This window comes from Struthio camelus, chromosome 4 (genome assembly GCF_040807025.1).
Source record: "Struthio camelus isolate bStrCam1 chromosome 4, bStrCam1.hap1, whole genome shotgun sequence".
Lineage (NCBI taxonomy): Eukaryota > Metazoa > Chordata > Aves > Struthioniformes > Struthionidae > Struthio > Struthio camelus.
Genome location: NC_090945.1, coordinates 26699228 through 26717479, shown reverse-complemented (window position 1 = coordinate 26717479; position 18252 = coordinate 26699228). Strand labels below are relative to the sequence as shown.

The following is an 18252-nucleotide window of genomic DNA, read 5'->3' as shown; positions in this document are numbered from 1 at the left end:
AGATGCCATCTGGCAGAAACTCTGCCCATCTGTGAGACAGTGCAGAAACTTTTCCTTTGCATTTGGAACGGAGCTTGCCTGAAGGCTTGATGTGTATAGTATCTGCGATCTGTAGTTACTCTCATTTGCATATGAAGTTATGGGCAAGGTTATAGGAGAGCTGTGTGATTATTTCAAGTGCAACAGATTTGTAGTGTTCAGTTGGTGAGTGCCTATTGACTAAACGATTAGTTTCTTTGTAAGCTGAAGCACCTAAAGGCAAACAGGCTGGGCAACAATGAATTTCTAAAGTGAACGTGCTTTAGAAATGCACTTCATGTGACCGACGTTGACATCGCTGCTTGTTTTCATCACAAATACTGCAGTGAAAAACTTGCTCCTGGGGACCTCTTGGAAATGGTGGCTCTGGCAGCTATGTTACAGAGTATTCATGACAGGCAGGTATGGTATTTGTAAATATAGCCATTTACTTTGGGAAATCCGATTCCAGCTGTAATCCAATATGCATGTTTCAGTGTTACAGAGGTGAGAGAGACTGGGATGCTCTATAGAGAGCAACCCAATTAGGTAATAAAAGCATACCGTGTGATATATAACCCATCTGAAACTATTTGAATTTAAATACCCACAGCAACTGCTCATGGACTGCTAAAGAATTATCCTTGACTGCACTTAGCAAATCATTTTGAATAATGAACATAAAACCTCTTTAATTTGCTCATGAACAAGAGAAGGGCTAAATTGAACTGAATGTGTTATTTAATATGAGGAACTTGCCCAAAATTTGTAGATGATGGTGTGTACTAGGCAATATTGCCTGCATCTGTTCACAGTATTATGTGGAGGTATATGTTAACAAACACCATGTAGTAATTGTGACTCTAAATCTTATCTTGAACGATAGGAAGTAATTCGAATTTCTACCTGAGTTGGGGCAACTGCAAAAGTCTTGAAATAAATAAATAGGAACAAGAGCTGCTATAAACTTGAGGTTTGATGTTTGTCAATGAAAGAGGAAGATTCTGTTTACTGCTGCCAAAAAAATTCACTAATGTTGAAGGAAAAACATCCCAGCCCAAAACACACCTGGATATTTTTATCTAAACTTGAAAAAGACAATTTTTGAAGTTTCCATTTTGCTTTCCTTCCCTATGCTACTTTGTTTTGTGTGTTGTTTTGAAAAATGCCTATTATTATTGGTTAATGAGCTTCCTCAATAGATAAATTTTTTGGTCATGAGACATAAATATGCTGCAGATAGCTGATGTAGTGCAGTTCTGCCAATGCCTCCTAATCTTGACAATAAGACTTCGGAGGACAGGGAGGACAGCAGTCAAGGGATTCCTGCCAAACAGCTACAGGCTGCAATCTGTTAAATACTTCCTATATAAGTATCTTGAGCGTGCTTGGAGTTCATTTTCCTCTCAACATCTTGCTTCTATATGGAAAACTTGGGACAAAGAAAGTACAAATGTCTATTTATTAATTTAATTTCAAAGATGTATGTTTAAATTTAGTTATGTGTAGCTCTCTGTCACGCTGCCTTTTTTTTTTTTTTTCCCCTCAAGTGTTACGACTGTCAAAGGAATGACAGAGCTAACTGAAGATACTGTCTCAGGATATGTCAGATTTAGACCTGATCCATACTGCAGGAACCTCACTGCAGAATGGCAAGTCCGGGAGATTTAGTATGTTTTTCAACAAAGTCTTCTCATCCAGTAAATGTTTTAGAGGCAGACTGCAATATGAACCTCGGATAAAGCAGTAGGAACCCTAAGAAGGACTCATGTCTTAGAAGATCTTTAGGATCTGAAGATTATTCCCGATGCTGTTGAAGTTTAGCTGTTTCAGAGCATTGTTGCTGCTGCTGCTGCTGGTAAGGAGCTAGCTCTGCTCCTTCCCCTTTTTCCTTACCTCTCAGCAAAAGTAAGGAATGTGGATTGAGGGCTGGACCAAGGATGTGAGGCTGTTACAGGGCTGCACTAGCAGTCGCATAAAGGCGTGTGCATTGTATACAGGCTGCTAGTTCCTGCAATTTTGTTGGCACAAACTAAGGATGACTTGCCGCTTCTACTGTTAGTGAGGCGCGCCAGTTGGCCTGTAATGAATGTTTTGGGGAAGAGGACACTGTTACTGAGAAAGTTCAGAAATAGTTATTGAAATGCAATCTGCTATCAGTCACAGCTTTGCTGTGCTGCATATTTAATTGTGTAGTCCTTCAGGTGGTTTGAGGTCTGGCTGAGACAAGGTTAGCACCATATTTTATTGGGATGTTTTGTTAAAACACAGCTATGAGCGTGAGCACAGACTCCTTCATTTTTTGAATACAGGAGCATCTTGTAACTTCAGAGGAGGACTGCAGGAATGCTGAGGGTGTTCTTGGACAATATCCCCAATATGTGGTGAGATGATCTGTGGTTTACTTTTCAAATAGGTCATGTCCTAAAATACTTGGTAACAGTGGAATTGTATCACGAACTAAAAGAAGGCACAGCCCCTTGCTGTGAGGAAGCCACCATTGCTTTCTGAATATTTGTGAACCAAGGATCAGAAAAGTTGCATAAGGATGATATTTTGTACCTTTATGACACTGAATTGCTGTAGTCGGCTTTTAAAGATTTATACTATATATTTAAAATCAACAAATGAAACGCATTACAGTCATATCACTTAAAATATAACAATGTATATTCATATATTGATTTTTATCAACGCTGATTTTGTAATAGCCACGATTAGAAAAGACAGTTTATTGAACAACTGTAAATTCTGTATATGTATCTTCCTCAAAAGTTGTACATAACCACAGAATTTTACAATACATGCATGTAACATACTACCACTAGGTAAATATGCTTAGGTTCTTTTTTTTTTTTTTAAAGCCATCCTGAGCCTTCTCAGCAGAATTGAGTTAAACATCTGCGAAGATTTTAATTTCTGAGGAAAGAATAAGGCAAAAATCATATAAAAATGACTTTTATAGGCATTGCATGACATTTGCTGGATTAGTATAGGCATTTTTTAAAAAGGAAATAAGGTTAGCGTACAATTATGGCATGACTGAAAAGAGAGCTGATTTTTCAGAAAAGCAGACACGTGAGAAGCAGGAACAGTCATTTAAAAGGAAAGCCATTAGTGAACAGAACTCTCTGCTTCGGCTGATTTTTGGATCAAGCCCTGGATAAGGAAAATATGGGTCTGGTATTATTATATATTTCTTAAAGACAAGCAACAGTGCTTTCTCTAAGTACCCAAATTTGGAACCAAGTTGTTAAAAATACAAAGTATATCCTAAATTAAGACTCACAGTAAGTTGTAAAATATGAATATTACCCAGCAAAACAAATTTTAGAATGCTTCAGTATTTGACACACATTTTTACACCTTAATTTTGTGGCCTGAATGTTCAGGTTTGTCTTTCTCCTATTAGATGAGGTCACACATTTATCAGGAAGATAGTAATTCTGGCAGTCAATGTCAGATGGTATCGACATCTGTACTGTACTCACGCTACCCCGATTCTTGATATGCCAGTTTGTGTTATGTAGGACAAGGGTGAACGATCGCAATTTACTTTTATTCAGCTCAATTCAGCTATCACAAAAGCTATCTCACTTTTGAAGTTCAAATAGATTAGGAAATTCACAAATGCTGCAGTGTATCCATTTCATTATATCTGTATATCATAGACTACAATTTATAGCAAGGTACTTGTAACATTGCTAATTAGAGCCGTTTTCATTTACTGAAAATTTCACAGAGCCAAAGGCATACTTTTGACCCTTTTCAGAAAGTAGCTTTCCTGTAGGTTGCCCATTCTAACAGTGTTAATTGAACCACCATAAAGCAATCCAGTTCAGCCTTCCTTGTCCATCTTTTCTGCCCATGAGATGACTCTCCACGTTTTTGCAGAAAGGAGTACGTGTTGGAGTGTGCCTGGAAAATTAACCATGTGGGGAGCAGGAGCAAATGCTTAAGGTATGTTACTTAGGCTGGCAAGAGACCTTTTCACAGAGGGACAGGAATGCCGTAGGTATTTTATCATTATCAGTAGCATTTGGAAGAGGATTTTGCTGCAATATTAATGTTTATGTCAACTTTAGAAATGACTGGAATTAGTTGAAATAATTCCATTTTTAAAGTCTTTTGGATTAATTTAACTCTTTGCTGCATCATACCTCTGAAGTCAGTGTGTTCTGTGCTTTGAATCAGGGTCTTACCACAGTTGGCATTAGTTTTAATCTCAACTCCACAGCAGTCAGTGGGGTTAACCTGGCTTTCAGTGATAGAACTGAGATAAAATTGTGATTCTCAAGTCTTATTGGTAGTTTGGCAACTTTCTCTGATTAGAATAACTTTTTATCGCAGTAGGGAAAAACTTGTTTACAGCTGGACATGTGGTTTTGGTTTCAGCAGAGCAAGGTGAAGAGGCTACTGCTCTTCCTGTAGCCCTAAAATGGTCGTTACTGTCTTCCGCACTCTTCCTAAATAAATGTACACATTATAGCTCCCTGATCCAATGTTGTTAGTGTTCTGGCTGAACCCTTACCTTTTCCAGCTGCTAACAGCACACATATCAAACTAGATGGTTTTGCCTGAATTGGTTTAGGAACCTGTCTGCGTAGTAATGCCTGACAAAGTCTTCAGACGCAGGCAAAGCAGTATTTCTGAGTGCATCTAGCTGTGGAGGAATTGGAAAGAATTACCCACACGCTTTTTCCTGGTGGAAGTATTTTGTGTTGAAACATTTCACTATATTTTCTGCAGAGAAGAGGGTTCATTGCTGCAATGTTTTTTTCTTGCAGGCAAATATCCACTTGAAAAGCTTTCTGGAATTTCTGACCGTTCTAGTCAATCACTAAGCTCCGCTGAGGGTCATGGACTCAGGTTTGTCTCTTTGTCTGGGGATAGGGCCAAACTGTAGAACAACTGAATAGATTTGGGACTTACCAAGTCTTCATTTGTTAACCAAATACTATGTAACATTATTATTGTAGAATTAATACATGCATCATAGGAAGCCTAATACTTTTGAACTTCAAGTAAAACATGCTGTCGCATTTCAGTAAGTGAAACATAAATGCCACAGGTCAGATATAGGTTAGCTGAAACAGTGTTTTTTATGCTGTTGTCTTGTTTTAAATAATCTCTACAAATACTGCTATGTACAAGATGCAACTATGCTTTCAGACGTCTTCAAGTTTCTCTTTTTCTCCAAAGCACAAAAGCAAGTGATGCCAAGTAGTCTCACGGTATTTATAGCTAGGGTTCATCAGTGGATTTGTGTTTGCTTTCCTGTTATATGGATATTTGGTTCCAAGGAGAATAGCATTGTCTCTTTTTGCCTAGCGCTGCCCTTCTTGCAGCCATCACTAAGAAATGCTTAGGAATATTCGTCTGCTGATATGTGTGGTGAACTGATGAAACTTGAGGTTGCAGAGATGGTCTTGGAATTCCTGTGTGAACAGCTGTTGAAACTCGCATCCCTTGGAGCTGCTTTTTTCTTATGGCTGGCCTGGGATTTACCTCCATCATTAGTATCGAACACTACTGTCATGCTGGACTCCATTCTCGACACAGCATACAGGCTGCTTTGCTGAGTGGGATGAAACCTGGCTGCCTTAAGCTCCAGCTCTTCGTAGCTGGACACCTCAATGAAGGGACACCAGCGGAAAGCTCTCTTGAAGCCAGCTCGGAATCTGAGAAGAAAGATGCTTCAGGAGAGCCTGCACTTGGAAGAGCTGGCCACAGACCTTCATTTGAAAACATGACTTTTTTGGGGAATGCGTAATACTGTGCTGACAGGACACAGGTATTCCAACTAATCACCTGGCTCCTAATCCTGTCAGTGGGAGTAAAACTTGAGCAGTCTGAGGAGGCAAGAAGTCAGTACTGAATAACAACTCATTTCTGTTTCTAATCTTCCACCTGCTTTCCCTGCATTGTAATGTTGATATTTTCCAGATAGTGAATTTCCCTTCCTTTGCCCATGCTTATAAATCAAAGACCAGCTTTCATAGCATTGCCTCAACAGAAATTTTGATTTGACCCACGATGAAATCTGCACCTATATTTTCATCTTCTCTCAGCTGAAACTTTGCAGCACCCTTTTCTCTGAAATAGCATTCCAGATTCCAGTATCCCTACTATATTTTCCTCTGTTACAGAAAGACTGAAATTGAAAATTGGCAGAATGATGCAGTAACTGGTCTTATTCACATGAATTACTTGGCAAATCATTTGTAATAATTGAAAAAGATCTTAGAAAAATATATAAATATAAAAAATATATGAAGAATAGCTAGCAGAAATAGTTAGAGCTTTAACAGAGGAAGCTATATAAAAACATCTTTAGGCATTATTATTTTTCATGGCTCCTTCTGTCCTGTTTCTCATTCCGGGCTTGGTTTTTCTTCTAGTGCTCTGTCTAGATACTTAAATAATATATCCTAATTAGCCTGGAGATGAGGCCAGGGGGGAGTATTACAACCTTATCTGATACCAAATCCAACACAGGTAACAATACTGCATTAATTGACCTGAACAAATTCCCACCAACAGGCTGTAATTTCCCACTGTGTGAAAAGGAAGCAGACATTCAGTATTTTTCTTTAGTTAAATTTGAAACTTGATGATAAGAAAACTCTCACCTGCATTTCATTCTTGTACTGAGTTCTGAACAAGATGACCTATAATATATCTCAAAATTAGGAAGATTTTCATTGAATTACGTTCTTTAATCCAGACATTTAATTTGGCATAGCACAAATGTCAGCATGTACTTAAGCCATATCAGAGATGATAATTTTTTTATGAATAACATCTTTTGTGACTCTTCCATAAAAATATTTTTGAAGAAAATGGCAATATTTTAGAGGGGTCATGATAATAATTGAGAAAATATGAGGCCTGAATTCTTCATTGTGTTTGATTTTGTGGATGCAAGACAGCCAGTGAAATCCCAGTTCCATTAATATTAAGGGGAAATTTGCCATATGAGTTAGGATTTCATTCTGGCATGCTAATACTTTACCTTCTCTTCAGATGTAAATGATCGCAAGTGGCGAAAGGTTATGTGAAGTAAGACATTACCTTGCCATTTTAAAAAGCCTTAGATGTTAAGCATCTCAATAAAGGAGGAAGACTCCAGTGTTGATACACCAATAAAGGTTGGGCAGGATTTGGTCACGTCTTTTTCAGTTAGACTCTTTTTGACAGGTATTGGACGATCGTTATTTATTTATTGGGATTTTGTAAGTATTTTAAGATATTTACGTAAAGCTTTGCAGCCATTAAACTTGCCACTGACTACTCTTTCAGTAGAGATTTCAAATAATTTCAAATTTAAGATTGCTTATTCAATACTGATTTGTACTGACTGGGTTCGTGAATAATTCATTGCTCTCAATGGTCTTTATTCGGTATTACTGGCAATGATCCTGGTCCTACAAGCTGAAATTAGTAACGAATTACTTCTGCAATCCAGAATTAGTTTTAAACTGCCAAATATCTGTAAAATCTGGACTCAATAAGTGCAATGCCTTTCAGAGCATAATGATTTATGCCTGACTTTTCAGGCCTCACCGTTGAACAGTCCTGTAATTTAGTATTGAGTAATGAGAATTTAAACGCACATTTTATTAGCCTGTTACAGACCTCAGAGTTTAATAGAAATGTAATGGTGGGGTATGAAATACACCGTAAATCTCATTTGCTATTATAACCTTCCAGTGCTGCAAAATATGTTCATGGCTACAATTAGTTAGCGAATATACAGATTGCAGTGTACGTTACTAATAACAGTCTTTATTTTTGGCATATATTTAACAGTAATTTGTTTTACAACTCTAATAATAGGAGACTGCTTATAGGTTTTTTAAATTTTGCATGTGAAACCAGGAAAGGTTGGCTTCTCAGTGCTGAATTTTGCTCTGAAATTGTAAGTAGACCAAAGTGTTTACTGAAAGTGTGCATTTGGTTCTTTGGGACTAACTTCAAGTTGCAAACCTAAAGGAAGATTTTTCTGCCTTCCTACTGACTGAAATCTATTTAAAGCAGCAATTCTTCATCTTTTATCAAACTTAAACCATTTATATTCTTGTTAACGTCATACGTACCAACTGTTTCATAACTATTTCTTACCTCTTATTAAGACAGCAGTAGATAATGGGATTGTACATTGTAGAGCTCATGGCAAGCCAAAAGCTGGCCAAATAGATTTGCTGAATGTATTTCCACCGATTTAATTGTTGATAGATCCCAGTAACTATGAAGTAAATGTGGTAGGGCAGCCAGCAGATGGCAAATGTCAGCACAACTACAATCATCATTTTTACCACCTGAAAGAAGGAAGTAATAATGCTACTTTATAATATACATTATGCTTTTTTATTCCTAGCACCACTTCAGCATCAATTCATCATTTTCTTGCATGGTTTCATTATTGAAGTTAGTCAAAGCAAAGATGAGCATCTTCTATTTTTTTATTAAAATGAGTTGTGCTGAGCCTGTTGGCAGTTGTGTAACCTCTTGAGAAGTCTTGAGGCTAAATTTGGACTATGATGGAAAATCAAAGCATTTTATATTTTGATTTTCTATCAGCATTTCCTGCAAACATTGATTCTGCAGACTTCTGCCTACGCCTAACAAAATATATATCTGTTTTTAAAAAAAAAAAGGGGGGAAAAAAAAGGTTACTTCATGTGCTTTGTAGTCTTGGCTGTCCCTTTAGGTCCTTACTCACCTGAATAAGCAGCGTTCTTTCATTAATGAAAGGTACATAATGAGAGCAACATGCATTTAAAAGAACAAAGCAGGTGTAGGTTTAGTGGAATTGGATGTGGGTTTGCTTGTGTTGTGAAACGTATGGTGCTGTAAAAGGGAAGGGAGCTAAAAGATTCGGTTTGCAGAGAGCAGCAGATACGGTTTTTTCTTCCTATTCTTATTCTATCTGAAAAAGAACTAAAAAAAAATGAGTCTAATTTAGCTATAGCATTGAGAACAGCTCTTGCAAGATAAAGAGTAAAAGGCACACTTTCCAGAAGGAATCAATTAATGCTGGGGGCTGTAGCAATGTTTAGAAATATTCTCATTGTAAGGCATTGATTTACCATCAATATCTTAAGACTTAGGCCAGAGAATCGTTTCATTTTCAACCTACTTGGCAGCTCCTTATTGCCTTTCTAAGGCAATAATTGATATTGCTGCTTCTACAAGGTCAAGGATTTTGCTTCTGACTTCATTTGCACCAGTTTCACACTTCACAACTTACTTAATTTCAGAGTTTTTACTCCTGGGTTGTGGAGATGTAAATGAGGATCAGAGCAAATACTCTGAAAAACAAAGCTCTGTAAGAATGTATTAGTTTACACATGAACACAACTCAAATACAGCTATTAAATGCAGTTCATAAAAAAATCTCTGGAAGACATAACGTGTTTCTCTTCCTACTTTGCACAAAGTATTTCCCACAACGTGCTAGCGTGCAATCAGTAGATCCACTTCCCAACTCGAGGAAAAATATGTACACAGTTGCACAGTAAGCACAACAGAGAATGGAACAGCATTATGTCTCTTTTTCCCCCCACAGCACTTGCCTGGAATAAACTGTGGTCTATCTTTTGCAAGAACATTAGGATTTCAAGGTAACTCTACTGGCATTAGTACAGAGATTGGACTGTTTTCTGAGATATCAAATGCTGTGATTTCTCTTAATTTTTACAAGCTCAAGAATTTTCTGTGCTCTTTTAGCCTGTAGCAAGGATACATTCCTAATAGCTGAAACAGATGTAGATTTTTGAAGGAGAAAGAGTCGGAGAGCTTTAAAGTGCAGAAAGTCCTTCAGTCGAGTAGCATACAGGCCAGTTTCAGCACTCCAGAAATTATTTTATTCCTTTGACTTACACTTTTCATCCATTTTTTTCTCAATTGCATAAAAAAAGTAACTGTGTTTCAATTCAGTTTGCATAGCCCCTTCATACAGGCAGAATTCACAATTGTTTGCTTTGTTATTTAAGTAGGAAAATTGAAAAAGTTTGTCTGTTCTGGTATGAAGTGCTTTAGCATTGTGTTGCTGTCTTACAAATGCTCAAATTGTTTTTTTTTTCCCCTCAAAATCAAATCCGTTCTGACATTTTTCTTGAACAGACTTGGCTACTGCCATTTTTAAATTATACTTTTCTGATGTTGCATGGCTGTCTGTACATTTCCTGGAAATTACTCTTCTGAATTTTACTGAATGAGTTTGCTAAAGATTGATTCTCTGAGGCACAGTATTGGAAGCCTGTAGGTCTGGCACATACAGACTGCAGAGCAGGGAGAGTGATAGATAACGCATGGCACACGTCCTTGCTGTCTGTTTTTAGTTGTTTGAGTTAAATTCCTAAGTGGAACATGACTGTGATAGTGCCCTTGATGATAAGATTCTCTCAACAGGTTTAGAATTATCCCTTCCATTAAAGAAAAGGACTAAGTCTTTTAACCTTTTTTGTCATACTTTTTGTCCTGAGGAGAGATGATTTTAAAAGACTCTCATTGGAGGGGGGAAAAAAAAAGAGAAAAGCAGTCACAAGTTTTACATTACTTTATACAGTAGAAATGTGTTGATTTCTCATAAAGGACCATTAGATATAAGACAGTATGCTAACATCTGGTCTTCAGATAATTGTTGTAATTTAGACTACAAGTAAAGGTAGATGGGCTTGGGTTATTGCCTTGCTCTTCAGCATGGGGGAGCACGAGGAGTTTACATTCTTCAGAAAATGACCCAGAGTGACTGTTTTGAGGCATTACTGAATATGAGTACCTACCTGAGAACTTAGTGCTGAAAAAAGTGAAAAAAATGAGCTAGTGCTTTTGCACTTAAAAGTCCTGCCATCTCACTTATTTTACAATAGTCTCCTAGTGTAGATATGGCCTGGAAGAATTAATGGTGCACGCTTTACTTCTCTTGCATGTTTCCAAGCAGGGGTGAGATTTAGTGTGGGAGGAACAACATATTCACATTTCCCTTTGTTTTCCCATTAGCAATAGTTAGCTCTTAAGCCCACTTTCTGCCACATTTTTGAAAATGTTCAGTACCTTTAATCCTCATTGGAGGCTCTCCCAGAACCTTGCCAAAGTTTTAAGACTCACTTGAGTTTTCTCTATAAGATTTCAAAAAAATTAGCACATGAAAAATGAATTTTGTTTCTTGAGAAATAGAACTGCTATTGAACAGTGAATTAATGAGCAAATAAGGCTATACTGAGTTATGCAAATGAACTATGCAAAAATACCCATACATGCTGTCTGCTTTATATGGGCTGCTACCAATGGAAAGGGGCCTCTTGTCCTAACATGAGATGGGTACACCTGGTGATCTGCAGAGTAGGAGTACAGGCTGGAAAGCCTACAGTCTTTTGGATTGATTTCTGTCTGGTTTATTCACTTGGGGAAATTTAGTGATTTATGTAATTAGAAACCATATTAATGTTCCTTGTACTTCTTTATAATTTTAGCACAAGAGCATCATGGGAAGGAATGCAGGTTGTTTATTAGAGAGTCTGGAAAACCTCTTTTTTCTTCTCCTTCCTGTTGATAGGAATAAAACTGTGTTGCCTGAAGATGGAATGAATTATTCCTGGAGAGTAGTTGTTAAAAATGCATGGCATAACACTTTTCTTAAAAAAAAAAAAAAAAAAAAAAAAAAAAAACCCTAACAATATTCTTTTATTGTCATCATAAATATGCATTTGGAAAGGTAGTAATATCTTCCCTTCCAAATGTTGAAGCAAAAACATTTATTAACATCCAGGAGAAGAAACAAGAAGCAATAATGTCCACCCAATCCTATTTTAATTTAAACTGAGTTAAAGTAAATTATTATGTTTAGTGATGTCTGAAGTTTATATCTGGCATTGGATACACTTGATTTATTTATTAATTTATTAGGAAAAGTAGACTTGTCTCTTGCATGTAGACCACTTGGAAATGCTGGGTCAGTAAAAATGAGGTGTATGCTCTGGTCAGTTATGTTTGCTAAAAGTATCAGGAATGTCGTTGTCCTGTCAGAATCGACTGTTTCTGCTTCCAAACAGGCATTTTAGCATTGCCTCTAGTGTTAGAGTACCTCCGTCCTTGACCATAATTGTCAGCGTGCTGATTGTTACTGCACCGGTTGGATGCTCTTGTGGCATAAGGTACAAGCCAACCCATGCCTGGGTTACTGAATCTATTTCCAAAAAATCTGCTCCAAAACCTGTTGAAATCAAAGAAACTCTTCCCATTCACCCCAGAAAATGAGTAATGACATAAGTGTTTTGGATAAGTTGGTTACAAGGCTGCAGTACAGAGACGTCTAAAGCATGAAGTGCTTGAGTTACAGGTTTACAATTGTTAGGTGAAGGTGTCAATAGACAGAAGACACAGACGCTGTTGTTTAAAGATTATAATTTCCTCCTGCTCCTACAAAGCACATCTGGAATATCAACAGTTCTTTGCAGTTTAGCTCCTGCCACTAGTTGCACATTTGTGATGACTGTGGGGTGGTTTGCCCAGTTTTCCCTTTGTAACTTAATGCTATAGCAGAGGTTTAGTGAGGTCTCTTATTCTAGGTGTGAAGGAAGTAATCATATAGCCTTCTGTGTTAACTCAGAAAGAGACATGTTGAAATAATGTTTTGTTTTTAAGTGACTAGCAACATGTACTAAACATAAAAGTGTATAAATGCAATGGTGGAACTGTAGCTCTGCTCTCCTGTACAGCTGTCAGCACTGCAGTCCTCCAAAATAACTGATCTGTATCACATTTCTGGATTCTTCATAATCCAGGTTGGGCACCGTGACAGAAAGCTCGAAAAACTCAAACTCATGCGAAACTTAGTTTATTCCTGACTTCCCTACATGGACTTAAGGAGGAAAAGGATTTCTCTAATCTCTTGTCTTCTGTATAGGGCTGTACAAGAGGCCACAAGTTATCCCATTTAACAGGACAACTTGACTGCAGATTAGATGAGCCACATTCAGAAATGAATTAAGATTTTTCAAGATTTGCTTGTATGCTGGTGAAAGAAACTATTTAGAATTTAACATTTTTTGTCCTGCAGGTGCACTATTAAGGTAATCTGTCTGGAGGGTTAGATCTCATACTTGAACCAGGAAGGAATTAGGCAGAAGAAAGAGAACTGTCTGAAACAGCAAGTCTATCACAATCTCCATGTGTTTAAAATTTAAACAAATTTTGTAAAAGGGGTAAATTTGGTTTTTATTTTACTTTCCAGTCGGTATCTTAATTTTATTATTAAGAAATGGTTCAATTCAGCAATGCATTTAAGAGCACACTGAATTCACATTGCTGCCTAAAAGTAGGAGTCGTTTGTTCAGACCTATTTGCGTCACCGTAATTGATCTGGGATCCTCATTTTGAGGAGAGAATCAGTACATGTGGTTAATCTCCATTTCCCTCCCCTCCTTCCTAAACCCATAGTTTTTGCTCCTTTTAATCCAGTGTATTTAAGTTCTTAAAAATATGAAGTGCTATTAAACTGAAATCATTGACCTAGCACTGCTACCAGACTTAGTATTTCCCGTGAAGTTTCTACCTGAGGTGATGGGAGATGCAGAAATACAGAGGAGAAACATCAGGGAAATTTCAAGTGTATGCTCCTGAGGCTACTCACTGACCACGCAGGATCAGTCTGTTACCTCTGCCACTGACCCAAAGTTATTGCCCGCTGTTCTACAGGGAAGGAGGTGATAGCCTTAGGATAGTTCCCCTTCAGGAAAGAAATGGAATCGCCCATTGTAATCAGAAACCTTTTATCAGTCTCTCAGTAGGTACTTAACGCTGTGCAAGATTTATGCACTGTATAAAGCCAGTTTTAGAGTCTGGTGTTTTTTTTCACTGCTGTGGTTGCTACTTCAGGCCTAGGGGACGAGTGTGGAGTGATTCCGCTGTTCCTAGCTGAATTTTAGGAAAAGTTGAAAGACAATGGAAGCTGGTGCTGCTGCTGAGTGTGTTGTAGCTGTTTGGTAGACAGAGAGTGGAGTAGGGCAGCTTCCAGAATCATCAATCGGTGTATTTTATTATATGTAAGTGTTTTAATGCAGTTCAGAAAAGGATCTGGAGATTTGATTTTATTTTTACCACAGTAAGGTAATAATCATGGGTAAATTCTTAAATGGCTTGACAAAAGGTGTGTAAAACCCCAGGAACAGAAGAAAGCCTGGTTAATTGTCTGCGTTTCTGTAGAGCTGAAAGGATGAATCCTATATTTTCAAAGTTTTAAGCCCATAAAGTAACTCTGTTTTTAAAAAAAAAAAAAAAAAAAAAAAGCAACACTTCGGTTATGGATAGTTAATTTTGGTTTCTTTTAGCATGCAATGGAAATCATTTCCCAATGTCTGATGTCCCAGTCTTTCCTAGGCAACTGCTGAGCGTATATATGAAGAGTCAGGCTATAAAACCAAAATTATGATATGTAACATTACGAGTTGCTTTGCTCATTCTCTTGTTCCTTACGTTTCCAACGGGAATGTAGTTCATATACTAGATAATGAAAATGATTTAATAGCTTTTTTTTTTTTTTTTTAACTTTTAAAGAAGTTTTTTTCTCAGAATATTGGCCATGCTGCCTAGCACTGCTGGGAAAAAAGTGGAGAGGGGCAGGAGAGGATATTTTTTGTCATTACATGGCTTGTGCAAGAATTTCAGAATTTAATTAATGGTAAATTAGAAGGCCACCATCAAGTTTTTCTCTCAATGCTGTATTTGTGTTCTCGTGGAGATTTGTAATAGCTAAGGGAATATATTATTGATCAGAATAGTAAGAGATCTGTTCTTCTGGTAGTAGATATTAGACATATTATTCATGTGATATTATGGCACTTATAACCCTTTAGGAGCTTTTTATGAGCATATATTGAAATAATGACAAAGATCCCTGTTTTGCAGGCTTTTGACTGTAATAGCAGTTACTCACAAGTAGCAATTTTTACTGCTGCATTAATAGCTATCCAATAAGTCTGAGAGGTATCCATCTTAATAGGTATGGGGCAACTGTTCAGAACATGGTAATGGAACACCCATTTACAGTCTGATCCAGTAGTGTTTACTACATCAACAGTGCTGGTGCACCCAAACAGAGCCATAGAGAGCAACAGACAGAATTACCATCAGTTCTTTCCAGGAAATGTGCTACATCCCCTTATATAACTTCTGCTATGTTACAAAATATTGAGGAGCTAGGGATAAAAGAGGAAGAGCATGCCAAATACATTTGGTGAGAATACGCTGTTGTGCAGCATTGCTGATACAGAGGTATAACAGAGGAAGAACCTGGATGTTTTCAAAACTTCAGGAGCAGAAACGCAGCTTCAGAGTTTAAAGTGCTAGTCATACGCTTACCGTAGTGTCTGTAGTGGTTGTGTCTCTGAGTGGGGACATGGTAATTGCAGATTTCACAGACAAATAGAAACAGGTACTGTGCTAGTTTTGGAGATTGCTTGACAACGTTCTTCCATAATTAGGATCATACTCAGAAAAATTCTAGGATTTACTGATTTGGGGGCTAGTAAAATTTTCCTCCATGAGGTGCGGAGTTACCTGCTGTGGATACATGGGCGACAGAGTGATGCAAATGCATTGATTTCTTACAGCATGACCAAAAAAATGCGAGGAGGTGTTAGGATGTTCCAGGTAAGACATTTTCAATGGAGAGAGGAAAGTGTTAATACCACCATGCAAGGCCATGGTGAGGCTTCACCTCTAGCGTTCCCTTGTATTGTTTTGATCGCTCGTTGTGTATAGATGTTGTTATATAAAACAAGACCAAAAGTGCTTATTTCATTTATGTGATGAATGCAAATGAAGGTCCAGAGAGGATATGACTGTTTATGCAAACAGCTGCAGAAGCAGTACCAATAAGGGATAATAGTTAATTAAACTAACAGAAATATTGGCATAAATAAAGCTGTCCATAAATAAATTTAGCCTGGAAACTGGAAGTCTGGGAGTAGTGAGATTTTTGAACACCTTAAATTAAAAGTAATGGGCCAGAAGGCAAACTGATTTTAAGATGAAGCTTTTGATACCGTGAGAATTCTGGGTTGCCTGTGATGATGGGCATTGGGCCCTGAGGCTACTTTGAGTCCTGTATTCATTTAAATTTTTAATATTGATAGACACAAAATGACATCCAAGGAATGAGGGGAGAGAGCTCTGGACAGGTTTCAATAGCTGGTGCCTTGTAGACTATGGATGAGTTTGTTTTTGGAGGAGCCACAAAAGCAGCTGCTTGTCTAGTTCCATCCCTCTTTAGATTAGATTCAGTAGAGCTCTCTGACAGGGTTTTGAAAAGCTTTAATTACATAACGACTATAAAGGATGCAGTTTCACTTCACTGAAACGTTTCACTTTTCCTAGGTTTATATGAGTCTTTTTTTCTCAGTCAAAATTAAGGAACATTTACAGATACATTTTTTAGATCAATAGGATTGACAGTTATCAAAGCAGACCACAAAGAAAGAAAAGGCTGTTGAGCCTCAGAGAATTCAGTTACTATAAATACTACTTTGATGTATTTACTTGACAGTGGTTTCCAGTACTGCATTAAGCGCAAGTGATGGAGCACAATCAGCGTGAAGATCCTGTCTGTCTTCTGTCATCGGCAGTGCTATCTCACCCACTTTGACTGTTTTATGACAGCTGAAGCGCAGATGAAGCTTTGAAAACACCATTTTAAAGGAATGGAATTGTTGACTTACCAGGGGCTTTACCTCTTCATGTTTGGTAATGATTTTACATTTCATAAAACAGAAATTTAATTTTCATTAAGTGCAGAACCATCTGGAACGGTCCATCTATCCTTTTTATCCCGTATAGAGAACAGTGGCTATTGGAGCTTAATGGCCTAATTAAAATCAGTGTTGATTTTGAGGGTAGTAATGTATGCTTGCATGACCTGTCATAAAGGCCTTATGTATTGAGATATGGTCCACGTTAGCACATCTGGACAAGCAGTCTTGTCTGGTTCATGATATTAGTCAAATTGGCCTACCTCAGTAATTTCTAGTCTTGCTGCAAATGTTTTTTGTTCTTGACCATACTTTAATATATTTATCGATGTGGCTTTACAAAATGGTATATATTTACAGTGCACAGTTATTGCTTCAGATTTTGACTTAGAAGGTGTGAAGTGCTGAGAATAAACTTTGTACCACTGGAAGAAGAACAGTGTCTCACTAACCAGTGTGTTAACCCTTTGACCTTCTTCTTTTCGCACTCCATTAGGAACAGTACAACGTAAACTAATGACAACCTGTTAGCTTTCTCTGATGCAGGAAAGAGTTTTCTGTGGTGAATTCTAATGAGGAAATAAAACGTTAATTTTGGAAATACTATCTTAGAAGCTAATGATCCTCAAATGGCATCTGAGTCAATAAGGAGAAAAGCTGTAATGTAATGTATGTGACAAGTCGCATGGTTAGGAGACTGTAGTGATATGCTAGCATCACACATATAATTCTATGGTTTATTTCACAGAATCACAGAATCGTTTAGGTTGGAAGGGACCTCTGGAGATCATCTAGTCCAACCTCCCTGCTCAAGCAGGGACCTCTAGAGCATATTGCCCAGGATCAGGTCCAGACGGGTTTTGAATATCTCCAGGGAAGGAGACTCCACTACCTCTCTGGGCAACCTGTTCCAATGCTCTGTCACCCTCTGTCACCCTTTCCCAGCGGAACAGATTACCAATCTTAGTGTGTATTTACTTAAGCCAAATAGCTGTTAACGGGCTGTGATCTAAACCTCTCAGAGAAAGCCTGCCACTTAATTCAGACAATACAGCAGTTGTGAAAACAGATACTGTAGGTGGGTGGAGAGAAAAAGTCCCCTGTAATCAAAAATAAAGGAAACACTTGGGAAAATATTTTAAGGTACCACTGATTACATTTACTTCTAATCTTCAAATAAGAAGTGAGAATTCAGTAACAGATAAAAAGTCAAAACTAGTGCAAAGGAAGAGGAACAGATGGTAACTGGAGTTCATATAGATTGCAGGAAGGGCTAGGTCACTTCTCCTAAATGAAGAAATCTAGGATGTGAAATACATGCACAATCTTGTATATCCATCACTTATAGAGCTGTTAAATGGGAGAATCATAACTGAACTTGAAACTAGGCAACCTTTACAAGGTTTCCTGTTCAGGATGCTTGATTTGGATTTGCTGTTTAGATCTGAAAATGCTCCTGAAAGTTCCTTCTTCCCATTTT

General features: G+C 37.6%; 1 protein-coding gene and 1 long non-coding RNA gene across 2 annotated transcripts in view; one reads left to right on the top strand and one right to left on the bottom strand.

Moving 5' to 3' along the window:
* The window catches only part of LOC104153453 (uncharacterized), a 229424-nt gene that overhangs the window by 60205 nt on the left and 150967 nt on the right, over positions 1–18252 (top strand). The window contains exons 5-8 of the long non-coding RNA XR_011140901.1: positions 2331–2402; positions 3913–3978; positions 4806–4887; positions 16571–16767. This is a non-coding gene — a long non-coding RNA (uncharacterized lncRNA). The remainder of the gene's footprint in view (positions 1–2330; positions 2403–3912; positions 3979–4805; positions 4888–16570; positions 16768–18252) is intronic.
* Positions 5379–18252, bottom strand: part of TACR3 (tachykinin receptor 3) — a 35677-nt gene continuing 22803 nt past the window's right edge. The window contains exons 4-5 of the mRNA XM_009689358.2: positions 8143–8339; positions 5379–5699 (exon numbers count right to left, since the gene is read on the bottom strand). Coding sequence (XP_009687653.1) covers positions 5384–5699; positions 8143–8339 — 513 coding nt within the window. The 3' untranslated portion in view covers positions 5379–5383. The remainder of the gene's footprint in view (positions 5700–8142; positions 8340–18252) is intronic.